General features: G+C 49.2%; 2 protein-coding genes across 4 annotated transcripts in view; both read left to right on the top strand.

Moving 5' to 3' along the window:
• Positions 1-228: 228 nt before the first annotated feature.
• Positions 229-4,907, top strand: SRSF5 (serine and arginine rich splicing factor 5). 3 transcript variants are annotated; one of them, XM_080396545.1, is made up of 8 exons: positions 229-389; positions 908-1,053; positions 1,257-1,327; positions 1,535-1,630; positions 1,987-2,056; positions 3,354-3,427; positions 3,743-3,853; positions 4,000-4,907. In XM_080396545.1, exons 2-8 carry the CDS (start codon positions 928-930, stop codon positions 4,247-4,249), a joined length of 798 nt encoding a protein of 265 aa, XP_080252671.1. In that variant the 5' UTR covers positions 229-389; positions 908-927; the 3' UTR covers positions 4,250-4,907. The 3 variants fall into 3 exon arrangements, with proteins under 3 accessions (XP_080252671.1, XP_080252672.1, XP_080252673.1); XM_080396546.1 differs by having other exon boundaries at positions 4,003-4,907; XM_080396547.1 differs by lacking the exons at positions 3,354-3,427; positions 3,743-3,853; positions 4,000-4,907 and adding an exon at positions 2,325-3,093.
• Positions 4,908-5,028: 121 nt separating this feature from the next.
• SMOC1 (SPARC related modular calcium binding 1) overlaps positions 5,029-21,182 on the top strand; it is a 158,696-nt gene continuing 142,542 nt past the window's right edge. Inside the window, exon 1 of the mRNA XM_080396519.1 lies at positions 5,029-20,139. The gene's annotated coding sequence lies outside the window, so the exon portion shown is untranslated. The remainder of the gene's footprint in view (positions 20,140-21,182) is intronic.

A 21,182-nucleotide genomic window follows, 5' to 3' on the forward strand; every position in this document is an offset into this window, starting at 1 on the left:
CCGTCGCCCGTTGCCCACCCCGGGCCGGGCCGCCACACAGAGGCGAGCACCCCGGCGACCCCGATCCTGCGCACCGGGCAGGGCCTCGGCAGGGCCCGGCGACGGGAGCAGGCGGCCGCGGAGCGGAGCCCGGGGCTGGGCCGCGCCCCCCACCCTGACCCACATTCTCCGGGGGAGGGGCGGGGCCTCCGCCCCCGCCAATCGCCGCGCGGCACCAGCGTCACGCGGGGCGGCCGTGACGCGCGGGGCCGCCTCCATTTCGCGGCGCAGCGGCGCGGCAGTCCGGAGCCGGCCGTCGCGGAGGGAGGAGCGAGCTGCCCGCCCGCCGAGCGCCGCCGATTGCCCCGCGCGCCCGCCCGGCTCGGCCCGCACCGAGACCCGCAGCCCAGGTTCGTGACAGGCCGGGGACGCCGCCGCGGCGGAGCGCCGGGGCCCCTCCGCGGAGCGCAGCGCAGCGCCGTGGGCGGGTGGCGTCGGGGGAGCGGTGCCGGCGGCGCAGGGGGCTCCCGGCCGCGCAGCCGGTCGCCTCTCAACCTGCGTCACGTTTTCTCGCTACCCGGCCTGACGCCGGTGCCCTTTGCGGAGCGGGCGCCACCGTTGGGCGCGGCCCGGGCCGCCATTTTGTGGCGGAGCGATGGCGTTGGCTTTTCTTCCCTGGCTCGGCGGGGAGGGGCGTGGCCGCGGCGGGCGGGGGCGAGTTGTGGGCGGGGCTCGGCGTTCCCATTGGCCCGGGCTGAGGCGGAGTCCACTTGGCTGCTCCCCATTGGTCTGGAGCGGGGGCGAGGCCGGGCCGCGGGCCTGATGCGGACTGCGGCAGGGCGGGCGGCCGCGCGGGGCGGGTGCGCTGAGTCAGCGGGCGGGGCCGGGGGCGGCGGCGCTGACGGGCCGGGCGCCGTGTCTCCCGCAGCGAGCTCCGCGCCTACAGCCATGAGCGGCTGCCGCGTCTTCATCGGGAGGCTGAACCCGGCCGCCAGGGAGAAGGATGTGGAGAGGTTCTTCAAGGGATACGGCCGCATCCGGGACATCGACCTGAAGAGGGGGTTTGGGTTTGTGGTGAGTGCGCCTCGCAGGCCTCCGCGGGCCCTGCCCGTCCGTGGCGCTCGGGTCTCACGCGCCCTTCGTGTGCACGAAGCTGCTTTTCACGATAACGCCATTGACGTGCTCAGCCAAGTGTACCGTGTGGCAAACGAGCGTTGGTTAACTTCCCAGAGGTGTAATTTTTTTACTTTTACGTTTTTGCTATGGTGGTTTTGCAGGAGTTTGAGGATCCGAGGGATGCAGATGATGCCGTCTATGAACTGGATGGAAAAGAGCTTTGCAGTGAGAGGTGAGGTATTCTTAGTTCATGAATATATAAGCTTGTATATCTAAAATAAGAAGCGAGTCGATTTTAACTTGCAGTGTGCTACCAGTATTGCTTAAACTATTTTGTGGTTGGGATTTTTTTTTCTCTGACAACTACAACTGTGAAGGAATATGTGAGAAGAAAAATGTAAAAATGTATGGTTTTCCATTTCTGCTTTTCCCCCCCCAGGGTTACAATTGAGCATGCAAGAGCACGCTCTAGGGGTAGAGGCAGAGGGAGATACTCTGACCGTTTTAGTAGCCGCCGTCCACGTAGTGACAGGAGGTATGTATGTATAGCTTTGAACTGACACGATTTACAAAAGAATACAGTGGGCGCATCTGGTCCAAGAACTTGAACGAAAATGAGATATTAAAAGGTATTAATTGCCTTTTCAGTCAGTCATTTGGTGTGGCAGTAGGTGGGATCGTGAGGTTTGCAAGTCTTCTCAGATAAGCTTGTTGTCTTTATGCTCCATCCCTGAAGTACTTAATGCTTGTCCTAGATTACTCAGGGCATTACGTAGTTAAGTTGTAGCAATGGTGATCTGCTGGTATGGGTTATTGGTACAGCCTTTGTTAATATTCACACGGTTGTATTTTAATTACTAATGAAAGTCTCAATTCGTTATTTCCAAACAGAAATGCCCCACCTGTAAGAACAGAAAATCGCCTCATAGTAGAAAACTTGTCTTCCCGAGTCAGCTGGCAGGTTTGTTCAAACACGATTAACTATTTTGACTTCGTTTAATGGGTATGTAATGTAATTATTTTGTAAAATAAATAATTTAAATTAAATGTAATTTGTTAAAATTTTTATGTAATTAATGTAACTTTAAATAATGTAATTTAAATATCTTGAATGAAAACTAGTTAATTTTAATTTTTTAATAATAATGTATATATTTGAGGATATATATTTATTTTTTTCTTGTTTTTTAAATCCATTTTAACCACATATTAAACCCTTTATTTGCCAGCCTATCTGTGTCGTTGGCCTTATGACGAGGAGTGCCTGTGGGTTATCCTAATCGTTCTGTCTTGGTCACTCTTGGTTGGGCCTGGTTGACTTTCCAGTCAGCTCCTACAATGTCACTTGGCCACCTCTAGATCTGTGTTTGCCGGTCTAGATGTAATCGATGCACTCCTTAAAGTGCCACATTGCAGCGATCCCAGAGCGTTAACGAGATCTGATTCCTAAGTTGAGAGCTGTTCTTCCTGTAACGCTTCCGAATAAAGAGGTCCTGGTCGAAAAGAGTTGAAAGATACGAAATTAGGTGGTCGTTGGAATCCTGATCGCAGTAAAGTGGTCCTTGGTAACATCAAGCATAGAGAATGTCTGGATCCATCAATAGTCTCCTAATAGGGAGGGCAGTGCGATTAATGGCTTCCATCGACTGGGTAGTGTTCGTCAAGTGGGTGGCGAAGAGCCAGTCGGGCATATATCATGACGGTATCTCCGGTCGCTTAATGCAGTTTGCTGCTTGGCTAGCCTAGGGAAATGTTAATAAAGGTAAAGTAAACTATATTTTTAATGACATATGGGGCACAAAATAATTGGTGTTACGTAAATGTAATTCTGTATGCATATAAGACTTGTAATGTAAATGGAGACTGAAATAGTTCAAAAATATATGGGTAGTATTTCACACTCAGTCCAGTATATATACAAATGTAGTTTTTATCTTTCTTTCTCTCTTTCTCTCTCTCTCTCTCTCACTCTGTATAATCTTTGTAGACTAATATTTTCCTTAATGTTAAGACACTTTATTAGCATTTTGCTTAAAGCAATATGCTTTTTTCATTTATTTCGTGCCCTGATAATAGATAATTCAATTTTGATAGAATACAAGTATGGCAATTGCCATGTTTGTAACTTACCTAACATCTTCTCTTTCAGTAGTCATAAGTTTCTTTTGTTTGCTTGTAACTATTATATAGATATAGATAAGTGTATAGATAAGTTATTCCTTTCACTTCTTTGTATAACATAACTGGTCTTGTGTTAGGATCTCAAAGACTTCATGAGACAAGCTGGGGAAGTAACCTTTGCAGATGCACACAGACCTAAGTTAAATGAAGGGTAAGCCTCTAAAAGCATCTCTTGAAAGCTGTAGAGTAGTATTTCTGTGTGTAATACTTGGGGAGGGGAGCTGGCTACTTTCAGTGCTCAGCAGCTGTTCATGTTTTAATTTAGCTACCCTTTGAAAATGTATTCTGTGGTATTGGGGGAGGGGAATTCCTTCAGTTCATATTTGAGTTCCAATAAGAGATGACTGCACTGCGCATGTGAGGTTTTTTGAGTTATTCTCCCTCTGCCCCGAGTGTATGTTTTGCTCTAGTATCAAAAATACCACTTGTAATAGTGAGTTCTTGCATTTTGGGTTTTTTCCTGTAGGGTGGTTGAATTCGCCTCTTACAGTGATTTAAAGAATGCTATTGAAAAGCTTTCTGGTAAAGAAATTAATGGAAGGAAAATCAAACTAATTGAAGGCAGCAAAAGACACAGGTACAGATTTCTCTTCTTTTGAATAATGCTTAAATATTCATTGAGAAGGCAGTGACCAGGCAGCTGAACTGGAGACCAGGGAAATGCCTGGTCATTGCGGTCCGTGATGCTTCGTTGCTAACACCAGTGCTCTTTTGTTCCCTCAGTAGGTCCAGAAGCAGGTCACGGTCTCGTAGCAGAAGCTCATCCAGGTCCCGTAGCCGTTCCCGGTCCCGCAGCCGCAAGTCTTACAGCAGGTCAAGGAGTAGGAGCCGTAGCAAGTCTCGATCAGTTAGTAGATCTCCAATGCCAGAGAAGAGCCAGAAACGTGGTTCTTCCAGTAGATCTAAATCCCCATCATCTGTGGATCGGCAGAGGTCTAGATCGAGGTCCAGATCTGTTGACAGTGGCAACTGAACTATAAGTAACTTGCCCTGTGGGCCCTTTTTTAAACCATACTTGCTAAAACTTGTGGTAAGTATGTGACTTTCTGTGGGGAAGGGTTTGGATGGGGAGGGGGGAGGGATGGGGGAACTTTGTAGATGTGGACCATGGTGGGAAGGGTTATTGACTAATTGTATTAAATGTTTTTTGATAACCCTTTTCTTGCTCACATTTTTTGTGAATGTCTGAAGTGTATAGTTTGTGTATACCGGCAGAGCTCTTTATAACTAAAGCAGACAACTTAAAATTTTTGTACTCCAAAAAAAGTCATCTGAACACTTAATTCCCAGTATATTCAACTGTGAATAGCAACTCAGAACATTAGTTTAATATTTCAAATTAAACTAATAGCTTTAGGCATCTAAGAGCTCTACATGTGCTGTACATAAAGCTTTATTTCAGAGGGTATTTTTTTGTGCTTTTGAATCATTGTTTCAGTTATAGGTCAGCAGATTAAGTGCTGGTCGGTACTGGTAATAAAACTTTATTCTAAAAGCTTTTCATTTAATATGACTTGCACTACACTACGATAATGCCCATTTTACTGCCCTGTGGTAATAATATTCTATAAAGCACCCTAATTCTTGATACTTAAGAATTAAGTAGCTCAAATAAAATATAAAGAAACGTGTCTCCGCCTCTGGTGTGTTTCTCGGTGTTAATAAACTGTGACTGCGCCTCATGCTGGACAGTGTTAAAACGTTTCTTAAAGATGGGTCTGCGGCAAAGGGTTCACTTGAGTGTTTCGGGCATGGGGAGAACAAACTTTTAAGTAGCATTGTGCTCTGTCCTTAGATGTCTTTATGATCTGAAACAAAAACCTTGATAATAAGGAGAATTGTGCCATCATAGTTCATAGCAAAAAGTGGAACGGACAAGTCATGTATGTTCTGATCACTTGGGATAATGAGTGTGGACTGTTAAAGATGGCTGTAGTCGGCGTACTTTGTTATAGTGTGTGTGCACGTGCACGAGAGAACATTGAGATGTGGATAAAGCATTTTTGTAGGCATTAGTCCTCTTCTGGAGGAAGAGGAGGGATTTTTGAGTTGGGTGGGAGAATGGCAGCAGTGGTACCCTGAAGTTCTGCCTTCTAGTGTTGGCCTTACAGGGGCAGCAGCCCTCTGCAGTCCCAGTACTTCTCAAGCCTTTGCCCAAGTTACAAGAGAGAGCTTTAGAGCTTAATTTAAAAATACACCATGTTTTCTTACGAAGTGCTTTACGAAGCTGCTCTAGTAATCCACTGAGACTTTTAAAAAGATCTTTGGAGCCTGGGCCGGGCTTTGGGTTAGGTGCAGGGAAATGCAAGGTGGGGCTGCTCGTGGTGGGCCTTAGGGAGGTTATTCATTTGGCGTCCGCAGGCCCTGCTGCAGTTCTCTGTGCTGTTGCAGAGTTCTGTTCCAAGCTAAGGAATGAGAAGGAGCTTTTGTGCCTTGGGAGTCTGCCCGTTACAGTAGCACTGTCTCAAACAGCCACGCGCTCCTGGGAGCTGGTGCCGAGAAGTGGTCAGACTGAGACAGCTAATGGGATTATTACCAGTCAGCTTTAGGCAGCGGGAGCCTTTGTCCTCAGAGGCTGGTAGTTCAGCTGCTGGGTCACGCTACGAGGCGTGGGAGAAGAGAGGTTTAACCTTCAGGGGTAAAGGCAGCATTGACACCTGGGTCTAAGGTTAGTTGCGTTATCTCAAGGAGGTTGATCCTACTTGAGTGATTACGGGCATCTTTGTATAGGTGGGGCTTTGCTCCAACTGGAACCCAGGTGGCTGTAGGCGCCCGGTGATTGAGCAGGGGGTGGTGATTTTGGATGCTTCCCTCCCTCAAGCTAAGTACGAAGTGCTACCTGCTTTATAAATAGTTCCATATTGTGTGTCAAGCACACCGCTTGCCCTGCAAGCAGCATGGATAGATGTCTGTGTTTTACTTGGGGAGCTGGCTGTTGTGAAAACAAATTTAGAGTTTAAAACAAACTTCCAGGCTTTGCGTTACGGAGGGTTATATTAATTTCTGGCCATAAATGATTGTGTGTTTATTAAATGACTGGTTTATTAAGAGGGTTCTTGGTACAAGCCTGTCTGTTCTTAGTTGAGATGGATTACCTTGGGTTACAGTGCTTACTTTGGTGTTAATGTCTGCGATGTCCTGTCTTCCCTCATACTCCTGTTTGTAGCGTGACAATGACTAGATGGTGTCCTAAACAGGTGGTGTGTTCAGTTCCCTGACTTACAAAACAAGGCACGTTCGAGGCTCACCTGTTCTCAGAGGTACGGCTTGCTGGACCCCAGCTCGACCTACTAAGGCAGTTGGCATAGCTGTGTTGAGTTTGTGCGGTCTCTGCTGCGTGGAGAGCCGTGGTACGCTGATGCCGCGCTGTGCTCGGGTTTTGGAGAATGGGAGTGACCAGCAGTCCATGTGCTGCTTAGCTGTGACCTGGGTCTTGGTGGCTCCTGCAATGAGAAACCTTCACACCTCGTCTTGGGTCTTTGTTAGAGAAATAACATCAATCTTCAGCAGTGTCTTCAGGAGCTGCCTCCAGCATGTGTCGGTGGGACAATTACAGGTAAGTGAAATTAAAAAAGGCAACTGATAACGGGCAGTGATTTTCATACCGGCAAAACTGGGGGCAGTCGCTTGGGAGTGTGGCCATAAGCCTCTCCAAAGGGTTGTCACGATTACTTGGAAGTCTCCCTTGTGGGCCTGCAGGGAGAGGCTTGGTCTGGAACAAGGTCTTTGGGAAGTAACGGTGAGGGTGCAGATAGCTCCGTGGTGATCCCTTTGGCCCAAAATGAGCATCTAGATAAGTCTCGCACAGAACTGCTGGAGACCTGCAAGCTGGCTGCTGAAGGTGGAGCTGGGACAGGTTGCGACAGCAGCTGCTGCAGAATCTGTGTGTGGTGGTTTCCTGGTTTCCCACTGTTTCTCCAGGGTCTTGTCACTGCTTTCATTTCTTGAGCACAATCTGTGTTCACACCTGCGCAGGTTGCTTTTGCTGCTTCTGAAAAAAAAATAATGCAGGTGAAAATAAGCAGTTCTGAAACCAGGTCATGGAAGGTTTGTGACACAGTTACATTGGTGTTGCTGGGTGATTTAAAGCAAAAGGAAGGAACTTTGGAAGTCCTGCTGAAATACTTAAGTCATTTTGTTTCCAGTCATTTATGACTCGGTGCTGAGGAGAGGTTCTGCAAGGCAGGAACCTCTGCAGTGCAAAGCCATGCTCACTGCGGCACAGTGGTGTTGCTTTCAGGACCTGAGGTGCTCTGCACCGTGTTCCAGCCAGGGGTGCAGGCATCACCCAAAATCTCCAAGCAAGCCCCAATGGGCAGCTTTTACCCACCCCAGAGTGGTGCCTGCCTTGTGGTTTCAGTACAAGGCCGCACGGCATCACGTGCGCTCAGCGCTCTGGTGTGCAGGGAAACGAGCTGGGCAGCTGGTGGCGGGGCAAGCAGAGGGACTAAACAGGTGCCCGGTGAAGGTTGTTCCTCCAGCTGCTGTAGAGGTGACCTCTGCTCATCGCTCCCCTGCTGCTCCCTGTCCCTGGCTGTAGAGGGGACGCACTTCCCTGTGTCTGCCATGCTGGGGGCTGCCATGTTGCCTGCCTCATCGCCAGGTGCTGCACTCCCCGATCCCTCTGCAGGTTTTGCCTTCATTTAAGGCATTTATTGCCTTCAAATAGACCTGAGCCAACCCCTAGTTCTGGTGTGGGGACTCTAGAAACCATACAGAGCTGAAGATACTAAACTAGAGCAAAGTGAATGCCATTACCTTACGTGTCTGTGGACGCGGCTCTAGGAGGCTTTAGTGAGATTACCCGCTGCTCCATCCCTTCCTGACCGAGCTCCACGAGCGACAGCACTTTTCAGCCCTTCTGCTTCAAGAAAGTCCTTCTCCCTTGGCAAAATCTTGTCCCTTGCTTGCAGAATATAAAGCCTGGGTCTAAAAGAGCCTTGCAGATAGGGAAGTTGTTATGACAGTTGTGTTGCAGGACTGGGGGAAGGATTTTAACCAGGGAGGTTCGCTGCAATGTGGCTGAGCTCTAATCCCTTTGCTGAAGGGCGTTGTAATGCTGCAGTGGTGTGTCCATCGCTCCTGTTCATCTGGGAGCTCAGCAGGCTCGGCCTCTCCAGCCCCATTGCTCTGGGAATGTCGCTGGCAGCGGGCAGGAACGTCTGAGCCATTCCACCGTTCCTCCTCACTTGCTCTTGCTTGGTTGGGAGCTTTGTTTCCCAGGCTGGCAGCCAGGCCAGGAAAGCACCGACAGCAGCTCTGGAGCCCGGCACAGGCATCCCCCATGGCACGGAGGAGCGGTGCCTGCAGAGCTATGCCGGCGGCTCCCTGTGGCTCTGCATATCCCCTCTGGCTTCTCCTACACCCTTGGAGCACCCCACCGCCGTGCCAGGGGACAAGGGCCCTTCCTGTAAATCACAGGTGGTGCTTGGGGACTCTGTGTCGCTGTGGTGGCCTAGCCTTACTGCTGGGGCCCTGGCTAAGCAAGCGGGAGGAGGTGGCCTGCAGTACTGCACACGTCCCGTCTTTCCTTAGGCACCTGCACGATTTCCAGGCACAAGGAAGTGCTGGCCAAGTAGCACATGGGCAAGATCCATAGGAATTAGGGGAAAATGCAGGAGCAAAGCCCACAGCAATTCCTTCTTTCCTTCCATCTCTCCCTTTGGGTTTTTTCCTGCAGATCCCCAGCCTTTCTAAGGAAATGCTTGCTTTCGCTGTGTTTGCCTTTTAACTGTTCACTGAATTTTGTCAGAAGATGCGAAAAGGGTCAGGTCAGGCAATTAAGTGGTTATAAAGCGTCACTGCCTCGGTGGTGCTGAGGTGGCCCCTGCAAGCTCAGCGCAGCTCAGGGCTTTAAAAACGATTTTTAAAACAATGATGTTGTAACGCTCTCACCCTTTGTCTTTACAGGGCTGTAGTAAGAATGTTTCAGCGACCCCAATAATTAAAAAAATGTCTGCTCGTTGTTAGCTCTTCAAGCGTTCCCACTGGTTCCTGGTAGTTAACGCAGGAAACGCCACAGGAGCCAAGGGAGAGACTGGTTGAGAGAAGCAGAATAAATTAGGATCATTATTCCACCCTGATTCATGCTGGGACATCCAGTTGTTTTACATCAGCACTGGAGCTGGGCTTTTACATTCAGACATGGCCAAAGAGCCGCATCTCGGCTCTAAAGCTGCTGCTGCCTGCGGTGGGACCTGGGAGGTGGGACTGCCAAGGGGCACGGCTGGAGCGGGGAGCAGGATCCCACCCCGGGAGGGAGCAGGGCCCGGGTGGTGCATGGCCGTGCTGCTAGCAGCCCACCATGGTCTGCTGCTGGCCTGGTGGCCACATCATCTACCTCCCTTCAGAGGGGGCTTTGGCCTTGGAGAAGCTGCCCGTTAGGCAGGTGAGCCCCGAGTTTCATCCTTAGGCAGCGTGCCTTTTCCTTCCCTTGGCTAATTCCCGGCTCAGTTCTTAAAAGGTAAATTCTAGATGGTCTCTAAACGGTCTTCTTTTCCCTCACAGCTCAAACACACTCTGGCAGCTTGCCCACCATGCGAACGCCTTTGCTCCTGCCTGTGCCCCCCCGCTTCACAAAGCCGAGCAGCTTCGCGAAAGGTCCTGCACAGCTCGTGCCACGTGAGGGCAGTGGTTGCATGCCCGGAGCATCCTTGCGTTCTCAGGATGAAAGACCTAAAACAACAAAGCCCCACCGTAGGGTATCGTCGCTTAGATCGTTTTTATTAAGTCAGATACTTCCGAATTCAGAGATATCGTCTAGCACAACAGGCATCACGGGATGCTTAACAAACACGAGGCATTAAAGGAGATATTAAAAAAAAAAGTATACAAGCTTGCAGACTTTGTTGGAGCTCAAAATGAGCTGTGTAGTGGACGACTTTTTTTTTTCTTTTCTTTTCTTTTTTTTTTTTTTTTTCCTGGAGTCGGTGCTTCATGCTTTCATAATGCAGTTTCATAAATTCACCTGATAAACATGAAATGGCTCACATGCCCCTTTCAGTGGGGAACTGCTGAGGTCTGGTTTTCAAGTTTGGAGTTGGCACTGTCATCTCTTCTGTGTTTTTACAGATTTTAATGTAACGAGCTCAGCCTAGTGGTTGCCCAAAGGCTGTACTTCAGCAGACGTGCCTGACAGGAGCAGTAGTGACTTGATTTGTGCTAGATTTCACCCTGTTGGCCCACAATCCAAGACATGACCTTGGCATCTGGTGCCCGTATTTTTGCTCAGGTAAGGTTTTCTCACTATATGGTTATGTGCTTGGCTAATCAATTTGCTCATTTCTGTGTGATTTTGAGGCAATTTGCCCACCACAGCCCTGCCCACATGGTAGGCACTGTGCTGGAGCGGTTGTCAGGGGGCTGAAGAGGGACACCTTCTGCAGGGGCAATCACAACTTGTCATGACTTGTTCCAGCTGTGGCTCCCCCATGCCACTGTTCTGGTTCTATCCATGTTTCTTCAGGTCTGTCATGCAGCCCAGTTAAATGGCATGCCCTCCAATTAAAATCTAGGTCTGGTCTACCCACTCATGGGAAAAAGTTGTGTTTAGGGTGGTGGTTAGCTCTGCTTGGGTCTGAGCTCCCTGCAACAGGGTCAGAAACGAGAACCAATTGAATGGGCTTGTCTTGAGATGCAAACCGCTCACCACCTGGCGTGGAGCAGGCTGGACACAATCTGCCATGTACCACTGGCCAGGGCAGCTGTAGCTTGATGCTGTGGTGATGGTCACACTTCCCTCTCCTCACCCCCATGCTGGGTGCCATCATGTTGCCATGCCAGCTCCATGTTGGCGATGGCTACCTGGCACGCCACGGGGAAGGGGCACATCTGGAGCAGGATGGGGGGAGGGGGGGCCCGGAGAGGCTCCCCCGTCTCTGCACAGCGCTGCTGGCTCCCTGCAGCCAGGCTGAAAGCCCTGCCATGATACCAGCAGCCTGCCCCTGAGGCTTCCCACAGCCACTGGCATGTGCTGGAGATGGGCGGCAATGCCAGCCACAGTTCACTGCCCAGCTGTATCTGCTGCAGCATCCTGGCACAGCTGGGTGCCTCGCAGCAGGGTGGTTGGGATCCCGCACCCCTGCCTTCCCGGTGGCAGCCGTGCCCTATCCCACGTTGCCGGGTGTCTACTGGCTCCCTGCCCCAGCAGCACTACTCTCTTAGTGGTCCTGAGCACAGTCAGGAGTCAAAGTTGTTTTTATTTATTCAAATCCCATTTAGCATCCGTCAGGCTTAAAAATCCCATGACTACCCTGCTATACAATTTTGTTTGATAGGAAAATAATTAATTTTGCAATTAAGCTGTACCCAGAACAGATGATGTAAGAGCACTCCGTATGGGCTGAATTAGCGCCTGCTGAGACACAGCGCCAGCATCTGTCTGGTTTACACTGGTGACACTTATTTTAAACAGCCAGAGAAGGGGACAGTGCACCCTCCTGTGATTTTACTGACGGCTTCATCTCAGCTGGAGACCCAGAGAGCACTCAGCACTGTCAGCTGGAGCACAGTCCAGTCGGTCTGCAATGAAAAACAAGCTTACTCTCATGTCTCTTCTCCATGTTAGGGAGGTTGTTTTAAATTTGAGTTTGCTGGCCAGGTGGGCATTGCTTATGCCTCAGGTAGTGTGGGGAGCTCTGGAGAAAGAAGTTGCTGCCAAAAGCATGAGGCATTTCAGCCACTGAGACTAATATTTCTATGAATTCAGTACATTGCCTCTTCCTCCAACTTTATAGAGCGAGTCTTTCCACCAGCACCGTGAAGTGCCAAAGGGCATTGGCAACCGGGAAGGGTCCTGCCCCATCCTTTCAGTGGTGTTACTACTCTAAGGGATTTTAAGTTACTCCAGACAGAGAGCTCTGTTTCTGGAGGTGGGTGATTTTTATGGTTAGCCGTAGATTTCTGGCCACTGTGATAGCTTCTCCATTTTCCTAAGGAGCCCATAGCAGCCAGTGCAACATGGTGGTATGCAGGAATGGCTCTGTTTTGCCTTGGTGGGGAGCAGTCTGCAGGTCTGGGGCAGAAACCCCCCTGCTGACGGGTTGAGGGGAGCACTGGAGGCATCCCATGTTCCCCGATACAGAGGATGGCTCCAGTTTTGCTATCCCTGCCCACAGGAAGGGTGTCGACATGGAGCTGCAGCAGGTTCACCTCAACGGTGGATGTTTTTTTGGGGGAACTCCATAGGAGGAAGTGTGTTTGTGTCCATGATGCTTATTTTCCCTGTGGGAAAGGAGACATTGTTTATTGTCTATTGTAGTCGCTTGTTTACTACGTAATTAGTGGGTCTAGTTAATCTTGACTGTTTCATTTCCTTAGGGGCCAGTTATCAAAGACAGCTTCATAAAAAATTGACAGCTTAAGTTCCTTTGAAACTTTGGTAAAACGCTGGCCAGCAGGACCTTCCTTAAGCCTGTGTCTGGTCTGTATAGCCTTGGCTATTGCTCTCAGTTTCATGGGAGACATAAGCCTTGTCTGCTGTTCTTCTGACTTTTGCAGGGTGATAACTTCAGAAAATGCTGTGTTTTCTCTGGGTCACATGAGGACCCTCTTTGGCATGAGCTTGGGAGAGCTGATCTGGGCAGCAGAAGGTTCTCTAGTCCCTTGTCCAGGTTATAGCTGTGGATGTCATACCCTTGCGAAGGGCAACCACACCTTGAGCGGAGGCAACTGTGCTTCATTTTTATCAAAGCTTATATTTTGAATAATTTCATTGGGTAGATTATGCTTGAGTTCTAACTCTGTGGCTTTAAACTGCTCCATTAGTGACATAAGCTAGCCCCCCTTCCTACATGATGAACAGGAAGATTTAATAAAGGAGATGGTTAGGAAAGTGGGAAGTAAGAAATAAGGTAGTCGGGAATAGCTAAGGATTAATGAAAGAGTCAAAGACCTTTACGCAAAGCCCAGGGGAGAACCAGGAGGTCTATGAGAAGGCAGACTCATCACCCAGTCTTTCCCCTCCTGTTGCTCCCCGAACTCCCATCTGAAGGGCAGCCAAATTGCCTTCATAAGGGAGAGAAATTCCCATGTCAAGGAGGCATGGAAAATACCACCAGGGTTTAATCTTAGAAATGAGTCCCCAGGTGGCTGTGTGGGAGACTTCTAAAAAGAATGTAAGGGCCAGGCTACATAATGGGGATTAACTCCAAGAAGGTGCTCCTGCAAGCACAGAGCAGCAAGTGCTGCAGAGCCGCTCACCTCAGTGCCTGCATGTGAGGGCTCAGCGGGAGAGCCAGGGGTTCCCTTGCAGTGCCAGAGGACAGCATCTCGTGCTCTTCAGTGCCTTAGCAGGTGTTGGTGAGATGCCAGCAAAGCCTAGGTCTTGACACAACTCTGGAGACCGCCCTTGAGCTGCTGAGATAATGCTCCAGCCAGCAACCAAGCAACTTGAGCCACCTGGCAACTTTTATCCTCACCTCCAAATTAATTTTGGTAAATTATCTGTCGACATGCTGTCCCCCATACCCTCCTGTCCATCAGCTCTGTTCCCTCCCTCTGTCCCTCAACAGCCATCATCCTTCCCAGCACAAGGAAGAAAAATCTCTTTTTTGGAAAACAAAAAGAAAAAATAATTTAAGTGATGCAGTCCAAAACAGAGCTATGTTTGAGCCTGTAGCTGACCTTGTAGGACCAAGCTGACCCTTTGGAGTCAGAGGGCTAGTAAGGAGGAAGGCAGTGCTGCCACAGTGGAGCCCATGGCTTTGCCTGGTTCTGGTCTGCTGCTTTGGCAACCCTTGCATCATCGACTACGGTGCCTGGGAGTGACCTTGTCTTTCTGCACTCTTACTCTTGTGGTTACTCGTGGACTTCTCAGGGAAGCTGTAGACTGTGCCTGTCAGAAGGTCAGACTTCTCTCTCTCCCATAGGCAGTGCAGAGCTCCCCGAGAGGCAGAAATGGCTGCAGCAGCCACACTGCGCTTGTGCATGAGGCTCGGGACCGAGAAAGTCATTGAGGGGATGGCTGAGGTTGCTCTAGATCTTGCCTCCTGCTTTATCACTGCCTCCTGTGTGGGAAAAGCAGTGGGGAAAGCTCCTGAAGTGATCCAAGCTTAATAAGAGATGAACATAGCACATTCTTGTCACAGAAAGGTTTTCTTTTAAGCTTTGATTCTCGGCGGCCACGGAGAGGCTGGTGTGGAAGCCTGAGCGTGCCAGCCCGAGGGAGCACCCGGAGGAGCACGGGGGACAGCAGGCCTTCGCAAGCGGCAGTGCAGCTGAGGTGGGGCACCTGAAACCATGGCCCAGGGGATGTTTGAAGCCTGGCCGTCCCTGGGTCAGTCCTGGACTACTGGCCAAGGTCCCCCATGATCCACAAACAGTCAGTGGAACAATCCTAAATAAATACCGGGGTGTACAGCAGTACTTGGATGTGGTCACCTGTTTGTTTAAAGGGCAAGCTCCGTGACCACTCAGTGATGTCGTTATGCCACTGCTTTTTAGTTTGGATTTGGGGGGGACATTTTTTTCTTACCTCATTTCCTTTTTCTTCAACTTGCACCCACTGCGACGGGACCCTGATTCAGCCTAGAGAGGCAGGACATGCAGAGGTTACGGTGCTCACTTGCCGGGGAAGGGAGCTGGACCTGTTTCCTTGCTGTAGGTCACAGGCAAGCAAGGAAACAGGTCCATTTGCCTCCCGTTGCCTCCTGCCTGAACTGAGACGTTGGCCTTTCTGCGTGATGCATGTGGGCCACGAAAAGTTCAAGAGGGCTGTTAGAAAACCCTTGCTTTTTTGTGTAATTTATGCATCTGCCTTCACCTTTTGCAGCTCCGCAGGCCCACGTGTGGCTGAGCTCTGCCCAGAGCAGCACCTCTGGGCTGCTGGATCCCGGTCTGGGGAGCAAACGTATTCCTTGTCCTCCTGGATGTTTTGCTGAATTTCTGGGCTGGTGGAAAACTCATGTGTTTGAGTTCCACTGATGCACTAGGCACTGTTGTCTTTTGTTTATTGGCGTTCCTGTGGTCAGCCCCTGTGCTCAGGCTTGTCCAAGCACCCAGGCAATGGTGGGCCAAACCCAGCAGAGCAATGCTTTTGTCTTGCTTTAGAGCAGGACACAATTATTAGTGGCGCATTTTTGTTTCCATTTGTTCATTCTGACAGCAACCAAAGGAAGCCGTTTTCTCTACAAGAGGATGTTTCAGCAAGTGTTATGGTAAAGCTAACAGGATCAGTGCAAAAGAGAGTATCACATTCTCTTAAGGGCAGCAATCGATAATCAGACTGTCACAAGCCAGATCCTTTCAAGAAGCAGGAGAGCAAGTCTGCACTCAGATCAGCCTTTAATCTTGGAGGATCACTGAGCTCTTTACAGGCTGATACATTTTCCACTGTCTATCTGCCCCGTAACACAGGTATCTCTGTAAAGACATACAGCAGTTCTTCCAGCGCTTTCAGAGATGAAGGAAGTAAGTTGGGTAGCGCGCTCCTGCCCTTTTGGGCAACACATTTCTGTACGGATCAGGCTAAAGATGGAAGGTCAGGTCTGAGTTTGACCCTGGATAATGTTTCCCAACCTTCCCTGCTCCGTGAACAGCAGCGTCCCTGAGTACACAACATGCTCTTGGAAACCGCGTGTTCCTCTGGTTCCCTTAGCCTGGAACGGCAGCCTCAGTTTTAACTTTTCTGCAGCCCTTGGCTGCAAGCAACATTGTTCTCAGAGGCAAAATGTCACTGAAGACCTGCTCTTCATGCTGGAAAATAAAGTAATTAAGCAATGTGATGTTTGTTAAAACAACCAAGTATCTTCTAGACGTTTTATGCACAACACTGGGAAAAAATGGTAAGAGGCATGTATACTGCAGGGTGTTCATTCTTGAGATCTCCAGTATTCCCTCTTCTCCTTATTTTAGTGTCAGTCTTTTGATCTTTGCTGTTTGCCCCAAAGCTGTGGGCATTAGGTGAGCTTCTTAACTTTATTTTGTAACAAAAAATGAAGAAGTTTGTAGCCCTCAGGGATGTGGAGAAAAGTTTGAAAATGCGGTCATAAAGTTCAAGAAACCAGAGTGCAATTAGGAAAAGCTCAAACATTTATAATTTTCTTCTAAAACCAGAACAAAACCCCTTGTCATTTTAAAACCATGGTTCTCTGGAGCCTGACGCATAAATTTTGAGTATGTGGGGTTAACAGTGCTGGAAAGGATGATTTTTTCTGCCCAGATCATGCTTTTCTACTGGGAATTTTATTGACCAGCTACTTTAACTGTTTCTGCACATCTTTCTTGGCTGGCCTCTCCTGCAGCTGAGGAGCCCTTTCCATCTCTGGGGGCTTGGAAGGACATCTAGAGGTGGTGGTGGCTGAGATTGCCCCCATGGCAGAGGCCAGGCTGCCCAGCATGGGTGCGTCTGGCCACATGCTTCAGACCTGCCAGGCAGCAAAGCTTCTCCAAGGTCTTGGAGCCTGCTGTCCTGGCAGGGAAGGACCTAGGGAGCTCACCAAGGGCAGCAGCACTCCTTGTCCCCTGCTCAGTCGCAGCCGGGGGCTGTGGCTCCTCCTCTACAAACCAACAGCTTTGCTTGGAGGATTATCTCTAGCTTGCAAAGCTTGCTGGAGGGATGTGATCTCCCCTGAGGACTCATGAAGGGAAGGGGCTCTTTCCTTTAGAGGCTTGTTTGCATGGCATGGTAGCGTCTGCAAATGGGGCCCCCAGTGTGACCCTGGGCTTGGCAGGGCACAGAAAGGCATGGTACCTTCCCAAAAATCCCACAGGGATGCAGTGCCAACACTGGTCTCTTCCCTCTGCTTCTCCTGTCCTGAGCCACCCTCCCTCGGACGCTGTTCTTTCATATTTTTAGAAAGCACATTTTATGTTTTTCAGCGCTAGCTTTGCACGTCAGCAGCCACCGCACAATGAACTCTTAGGGGCCCGTTTATTTTGCAGGCAACGGTTGTACCCCGTGACAGTGTTTTCTGCCATGTCGTCAAGGCACCCTGGGTTCTAGCTGCTTCAAAATGGCAGCCTATTTTTCAGTGTCCCAAGCCCTGCCTTTAACCAGGTCCCCCATGAACCCATTTTAATAGCTGCTCTCGGTGATCTGTTTATCCCCCAGTGCTTTCAAGGGAAACGGGAAACGGCTTGTTCCTGATTTAGGGGCTGATGCAGCAACACGCTGCAAGCAGCCCCTTTCTCTGCCTCCCTTCCAGCTTTTTGGGGGAGTCCTAGTTTCATCCGGCATGAGTCCCTTGCAGAACTGAAGGGTTTGGGGGCTGGCCGGGCTCACTACACCAAGTTCTTCGCTGTGTGGGCGCAGCCTAGTGCATCCTGGGCAGAAAGATACCTGCAGTAGGGAAATTATGCTTTGGACTGCTCAATCAAATAGAGTTTTGAATTACAAAAAGTGAAATGTCAGCCCTCTGGATAGAGGAGGAGCAACAATGAGCAGGGCTTTGTTCTGCAGCTATAGGATGACCATGGAGGCTGGGGGAGCCATTATCACTTTTTGCCAGAGAAGATGGAGAGTCCAGTAGAAAAAGCCAGAGGCTACAGCCTGGCTGGGCAAGGCTATGATCTCCCTCGCTAGCCAGGATGACCTCCCTCACTGGCTGGGCTTGGAGACTGACAACTATCCTCAGATATGACTTTGCTCCCCCTCCCACTGGCCCCGCTGTGTACGCCCACATTAACATCGTGTACCCATAATTTCCCACAAAAATAGCTTGTTAGAGTGAGTTGGTTTCTTCACTCCCTCTGTTGGAAACACCTGTGATTCGTGTGGCCACTGTGGAACACTCTTGGCTAACCTGTACCCTCTCCAGCTAAGCTTTCAGGGCTTTGAATGTTTTCACATTTTCCTAGCCAGGCTGAGCACCCTTCCAAATCGTCAGCCTGACGCCACCCGCAGTGATTTATGTTCCTTGAGAAATGCAATTGCAACTATTTCCATTAAGAGAGGCCTCAAAACCATAAGTGGCTCCAAAGTTGTGAAGAATGCCCTGGTCTGGGACTGCGGTGCCCTTGGCTCCCTAAAAATTGCCTGTTACATTTTCCTGAATTTGGCTGTATCCAGTGCTTCAGCTAGAATGGTGTTTTTACTTCCAGCATGTGCGTGTGTGCAAGGCGCACTATCTGCTTACCCCGATGTGGTGCCCACACCTTCAGTCTCTACCAGAACTCCCTTCTCCCACTAAGGCTTCTCCCTAAGTAAGCATCTCTTTCAGTTTGCCCTGTTCCTTCCTGTATTTGCTCATCCACTTTGAAAATAAGCTTTCCAGAGCCCAGGATACTGTTGGTGTTTATTTTGGCCTTGTTCAGGGTTTTGCTAGCAAAGATGACACAATTCTGGCATGGTTCTTAGGACAACGCACTTTATTTCAGACACAAGCAAACCCTAGCTCGCACTTAGCATGTGCAAGCTGCTGTGCAGTGCTGCATTCACCTACCAAGGTATATAAGGGCTAATGATAATGTTGCCCAGAAGGCTAACACATCAAAGGCCAAGGAGCAGTTAAAATGTATTACGAGCTGTTGGCAGCAATTGTGAGGATATTCATGTGTTGCTGGTTTGGACAGCCCGAGTAAATGAAAACCCTCTGGATTAATTGGTACACACTAAAGAGATTTGCAGGAAAATGGAAGCTGATGGAAGATGACAAACAAGGGAAAATACAGATAGCTGGATGTGCTGACCTGCGGTGGGGCACTGCTGATTAACTTGTGGCTCCCTACTGTGCCCTGGGCAGCTGAGCAGAGCTGGGGGTGCCCCACCAGCAGCTTGCCTGGTGCTTTGGTGGGAGGGGGCTGAGCCCCACGGGCAGCATCTGCAGCGCTGCTATTCCAGCAAAGTGGAGCGGGTAGTTAGAGGTGAGACTTACCAGGTGTCTTGTGACACCTGGACACCACAGGAGAAGAGTTTAATTATTTTTAATGATGTGGGGGCTGGGAGGAGGGAGAAGAGGCTGTGTGGTGCATGTGGTGCCTGGTGTCACAGAGCAGCTGAAGCTGGGAACTTCAAGATCAATTTGCACAGAGACCACTGGCTGAATGGGATGACAACCAGCATGAGGAATGTTGAGTGATACAATTCCATCTTCTACTAGGACACCCATATTCAAACTACTACTATGTGTTTTATTAATCATGCTTCAATTATACAAAAAAGGGCATCTAACCTAAGTGTCACAGTGACAGCCATACAAACACCAATCATACCAGCTTATTCACTTGCTAATTGACTAGCTGGAGCAGGACCACCACCTCTCACCGCAGCACAGCCACACCAGCTAAGTCATGCCCTTGCAGACCACCTGACTGGTGATCAGGGCAGGGTCCTGTGCTGATGACAGTGGGCAACTGGTGCTGGTTTTTCACCAGTCTGCATTGGGGCTGCAAGGGCAGAGGGTCCCTGTCTTCTCTCTGATCAGCAACTGGGTTCACCAATGGGTTTCCAAAAGAATTTCCCCAAAGCCAGCCTTCCATGACCTGTGCTTGTATCAGTGATCTCTCATCTGGACATCACATGGGTCATCCCATCAGGTACTGCCTCAGTCCTTTTACCATGATCTTACCTGGTGGTTGCTGAATCTGGTAGATTGCACTTTTCTGTGGTTAGTCTTAACCAGACCCTTCACAGTTTGGTTGGCTTCCTATTCTGTTGCACCGGTTCCCCTGCAGCACAGCAGCTGGCTTCATTCCTGTACCCAACATCTTAACTCCACGCTTCGCGTATTTCTCTCTCGCAAATTTGCAGAATCCTTGTTGTAGGAAGAAAAGCACAGAAGGTGGTGTGCTTTTGGTCACCTGGTGGTTTACAGGCCCTTTCTCCTCATGTTATCTGCCCAGTGCGTGGAAGAGGCTGCTCAAACTGGCAGGTTCTCCCATCCACATGTCCTTCTGGCAGCTGTGTGGGTGTGGTGGGGATGGAAGGTAAAACAACATGGGATGGGGGCAAATTCCAGAGGGGCCTTTCTCTGTCCTTTTCTTGAATATGCTTAGGAGAAAATTATGTGAGTAAAGAGTTGGCAGAAAGACAGAGTAGGAAAGCCAATGCTGTATGCAGTGGTACCTGTGCAGGTAGGATCCTCATCTCCCTGAAAGCTTGACTCCTGCTGACCCAAGTCTGACAGGCTCCCATCTTGTCTCTCAGCTCATTATCACAGATGATTTAAAGCATGGCTCAGCTCTGCAGCCTCCATCGCTGCCCGTCCCACTGTCCTGCTGGCAATCTTCTACATTCCATAGGCATGGCAGGAAGGGCTTTTTCTGCTTGTGCCAAGGAGCATTGTAGCAGGGTGGGATAAGCAGCAGCTTCTACACTTTTTTCAAATAGCAAGTGTACAAGAATGAGCACCGCCAATGTATTTCTGACATGTTCCTGAAAAATTCCTTGCTTCTCCCATAAAACTGAGACATAGATAAAGAATCTGTTTTCAGTCTTAAATCTAAAGACAAGAATCAATTTTTGAAGTCTGTTTTTAAAGCAAATTGCATGGTAATTTATACCTTTAAACTGAAGCTCTCATCCTTGAAAAAAAAGAGACCATTTCATTTTTGGTGACTAATGATGAAGTGTTTTCTAAAGGTGACTAAGCACAGCACAAAGACTCCTAAATATGTTTATTAGCTTATTAAACATAATTAATTGAATCTAGTTGCTAATATTAGCTATGCCTTTGCAAGTGAAAAGCACTTTTGGTTAGCTAGACAGTTTCTTATCAAAGAACAAAAATGCAACATTAAAACATATGCAGCTTACTGAATAATCATGTTATTTGTCAGACAAGCAGAAGAATCATCACTAAAGTGCTCTCAAAGTGCCAAATTGGGTAATATACATAATTAGGCCCCATTTGATTAGATATGTGCCCATGGTAACAGCCACACTCATGATCCACATATTAGTACAGCCTTGAAATAATCTTCAAGGGGGATGGCAACAGAGCACATCTGAAGCTTCACTGGGGAGACTT

This window comes from Falco punctatus, assembly GCF_963210335.1.
Source record: "Falco punctatus genome assembly, chromosome: 7".
Taxonomy (NCBI): domain Eukaryota; kingdom Metazoa; phylum Chordata; class Aves; order Falconiformes; family Falconidae; genus Falco; species Falco punctatus.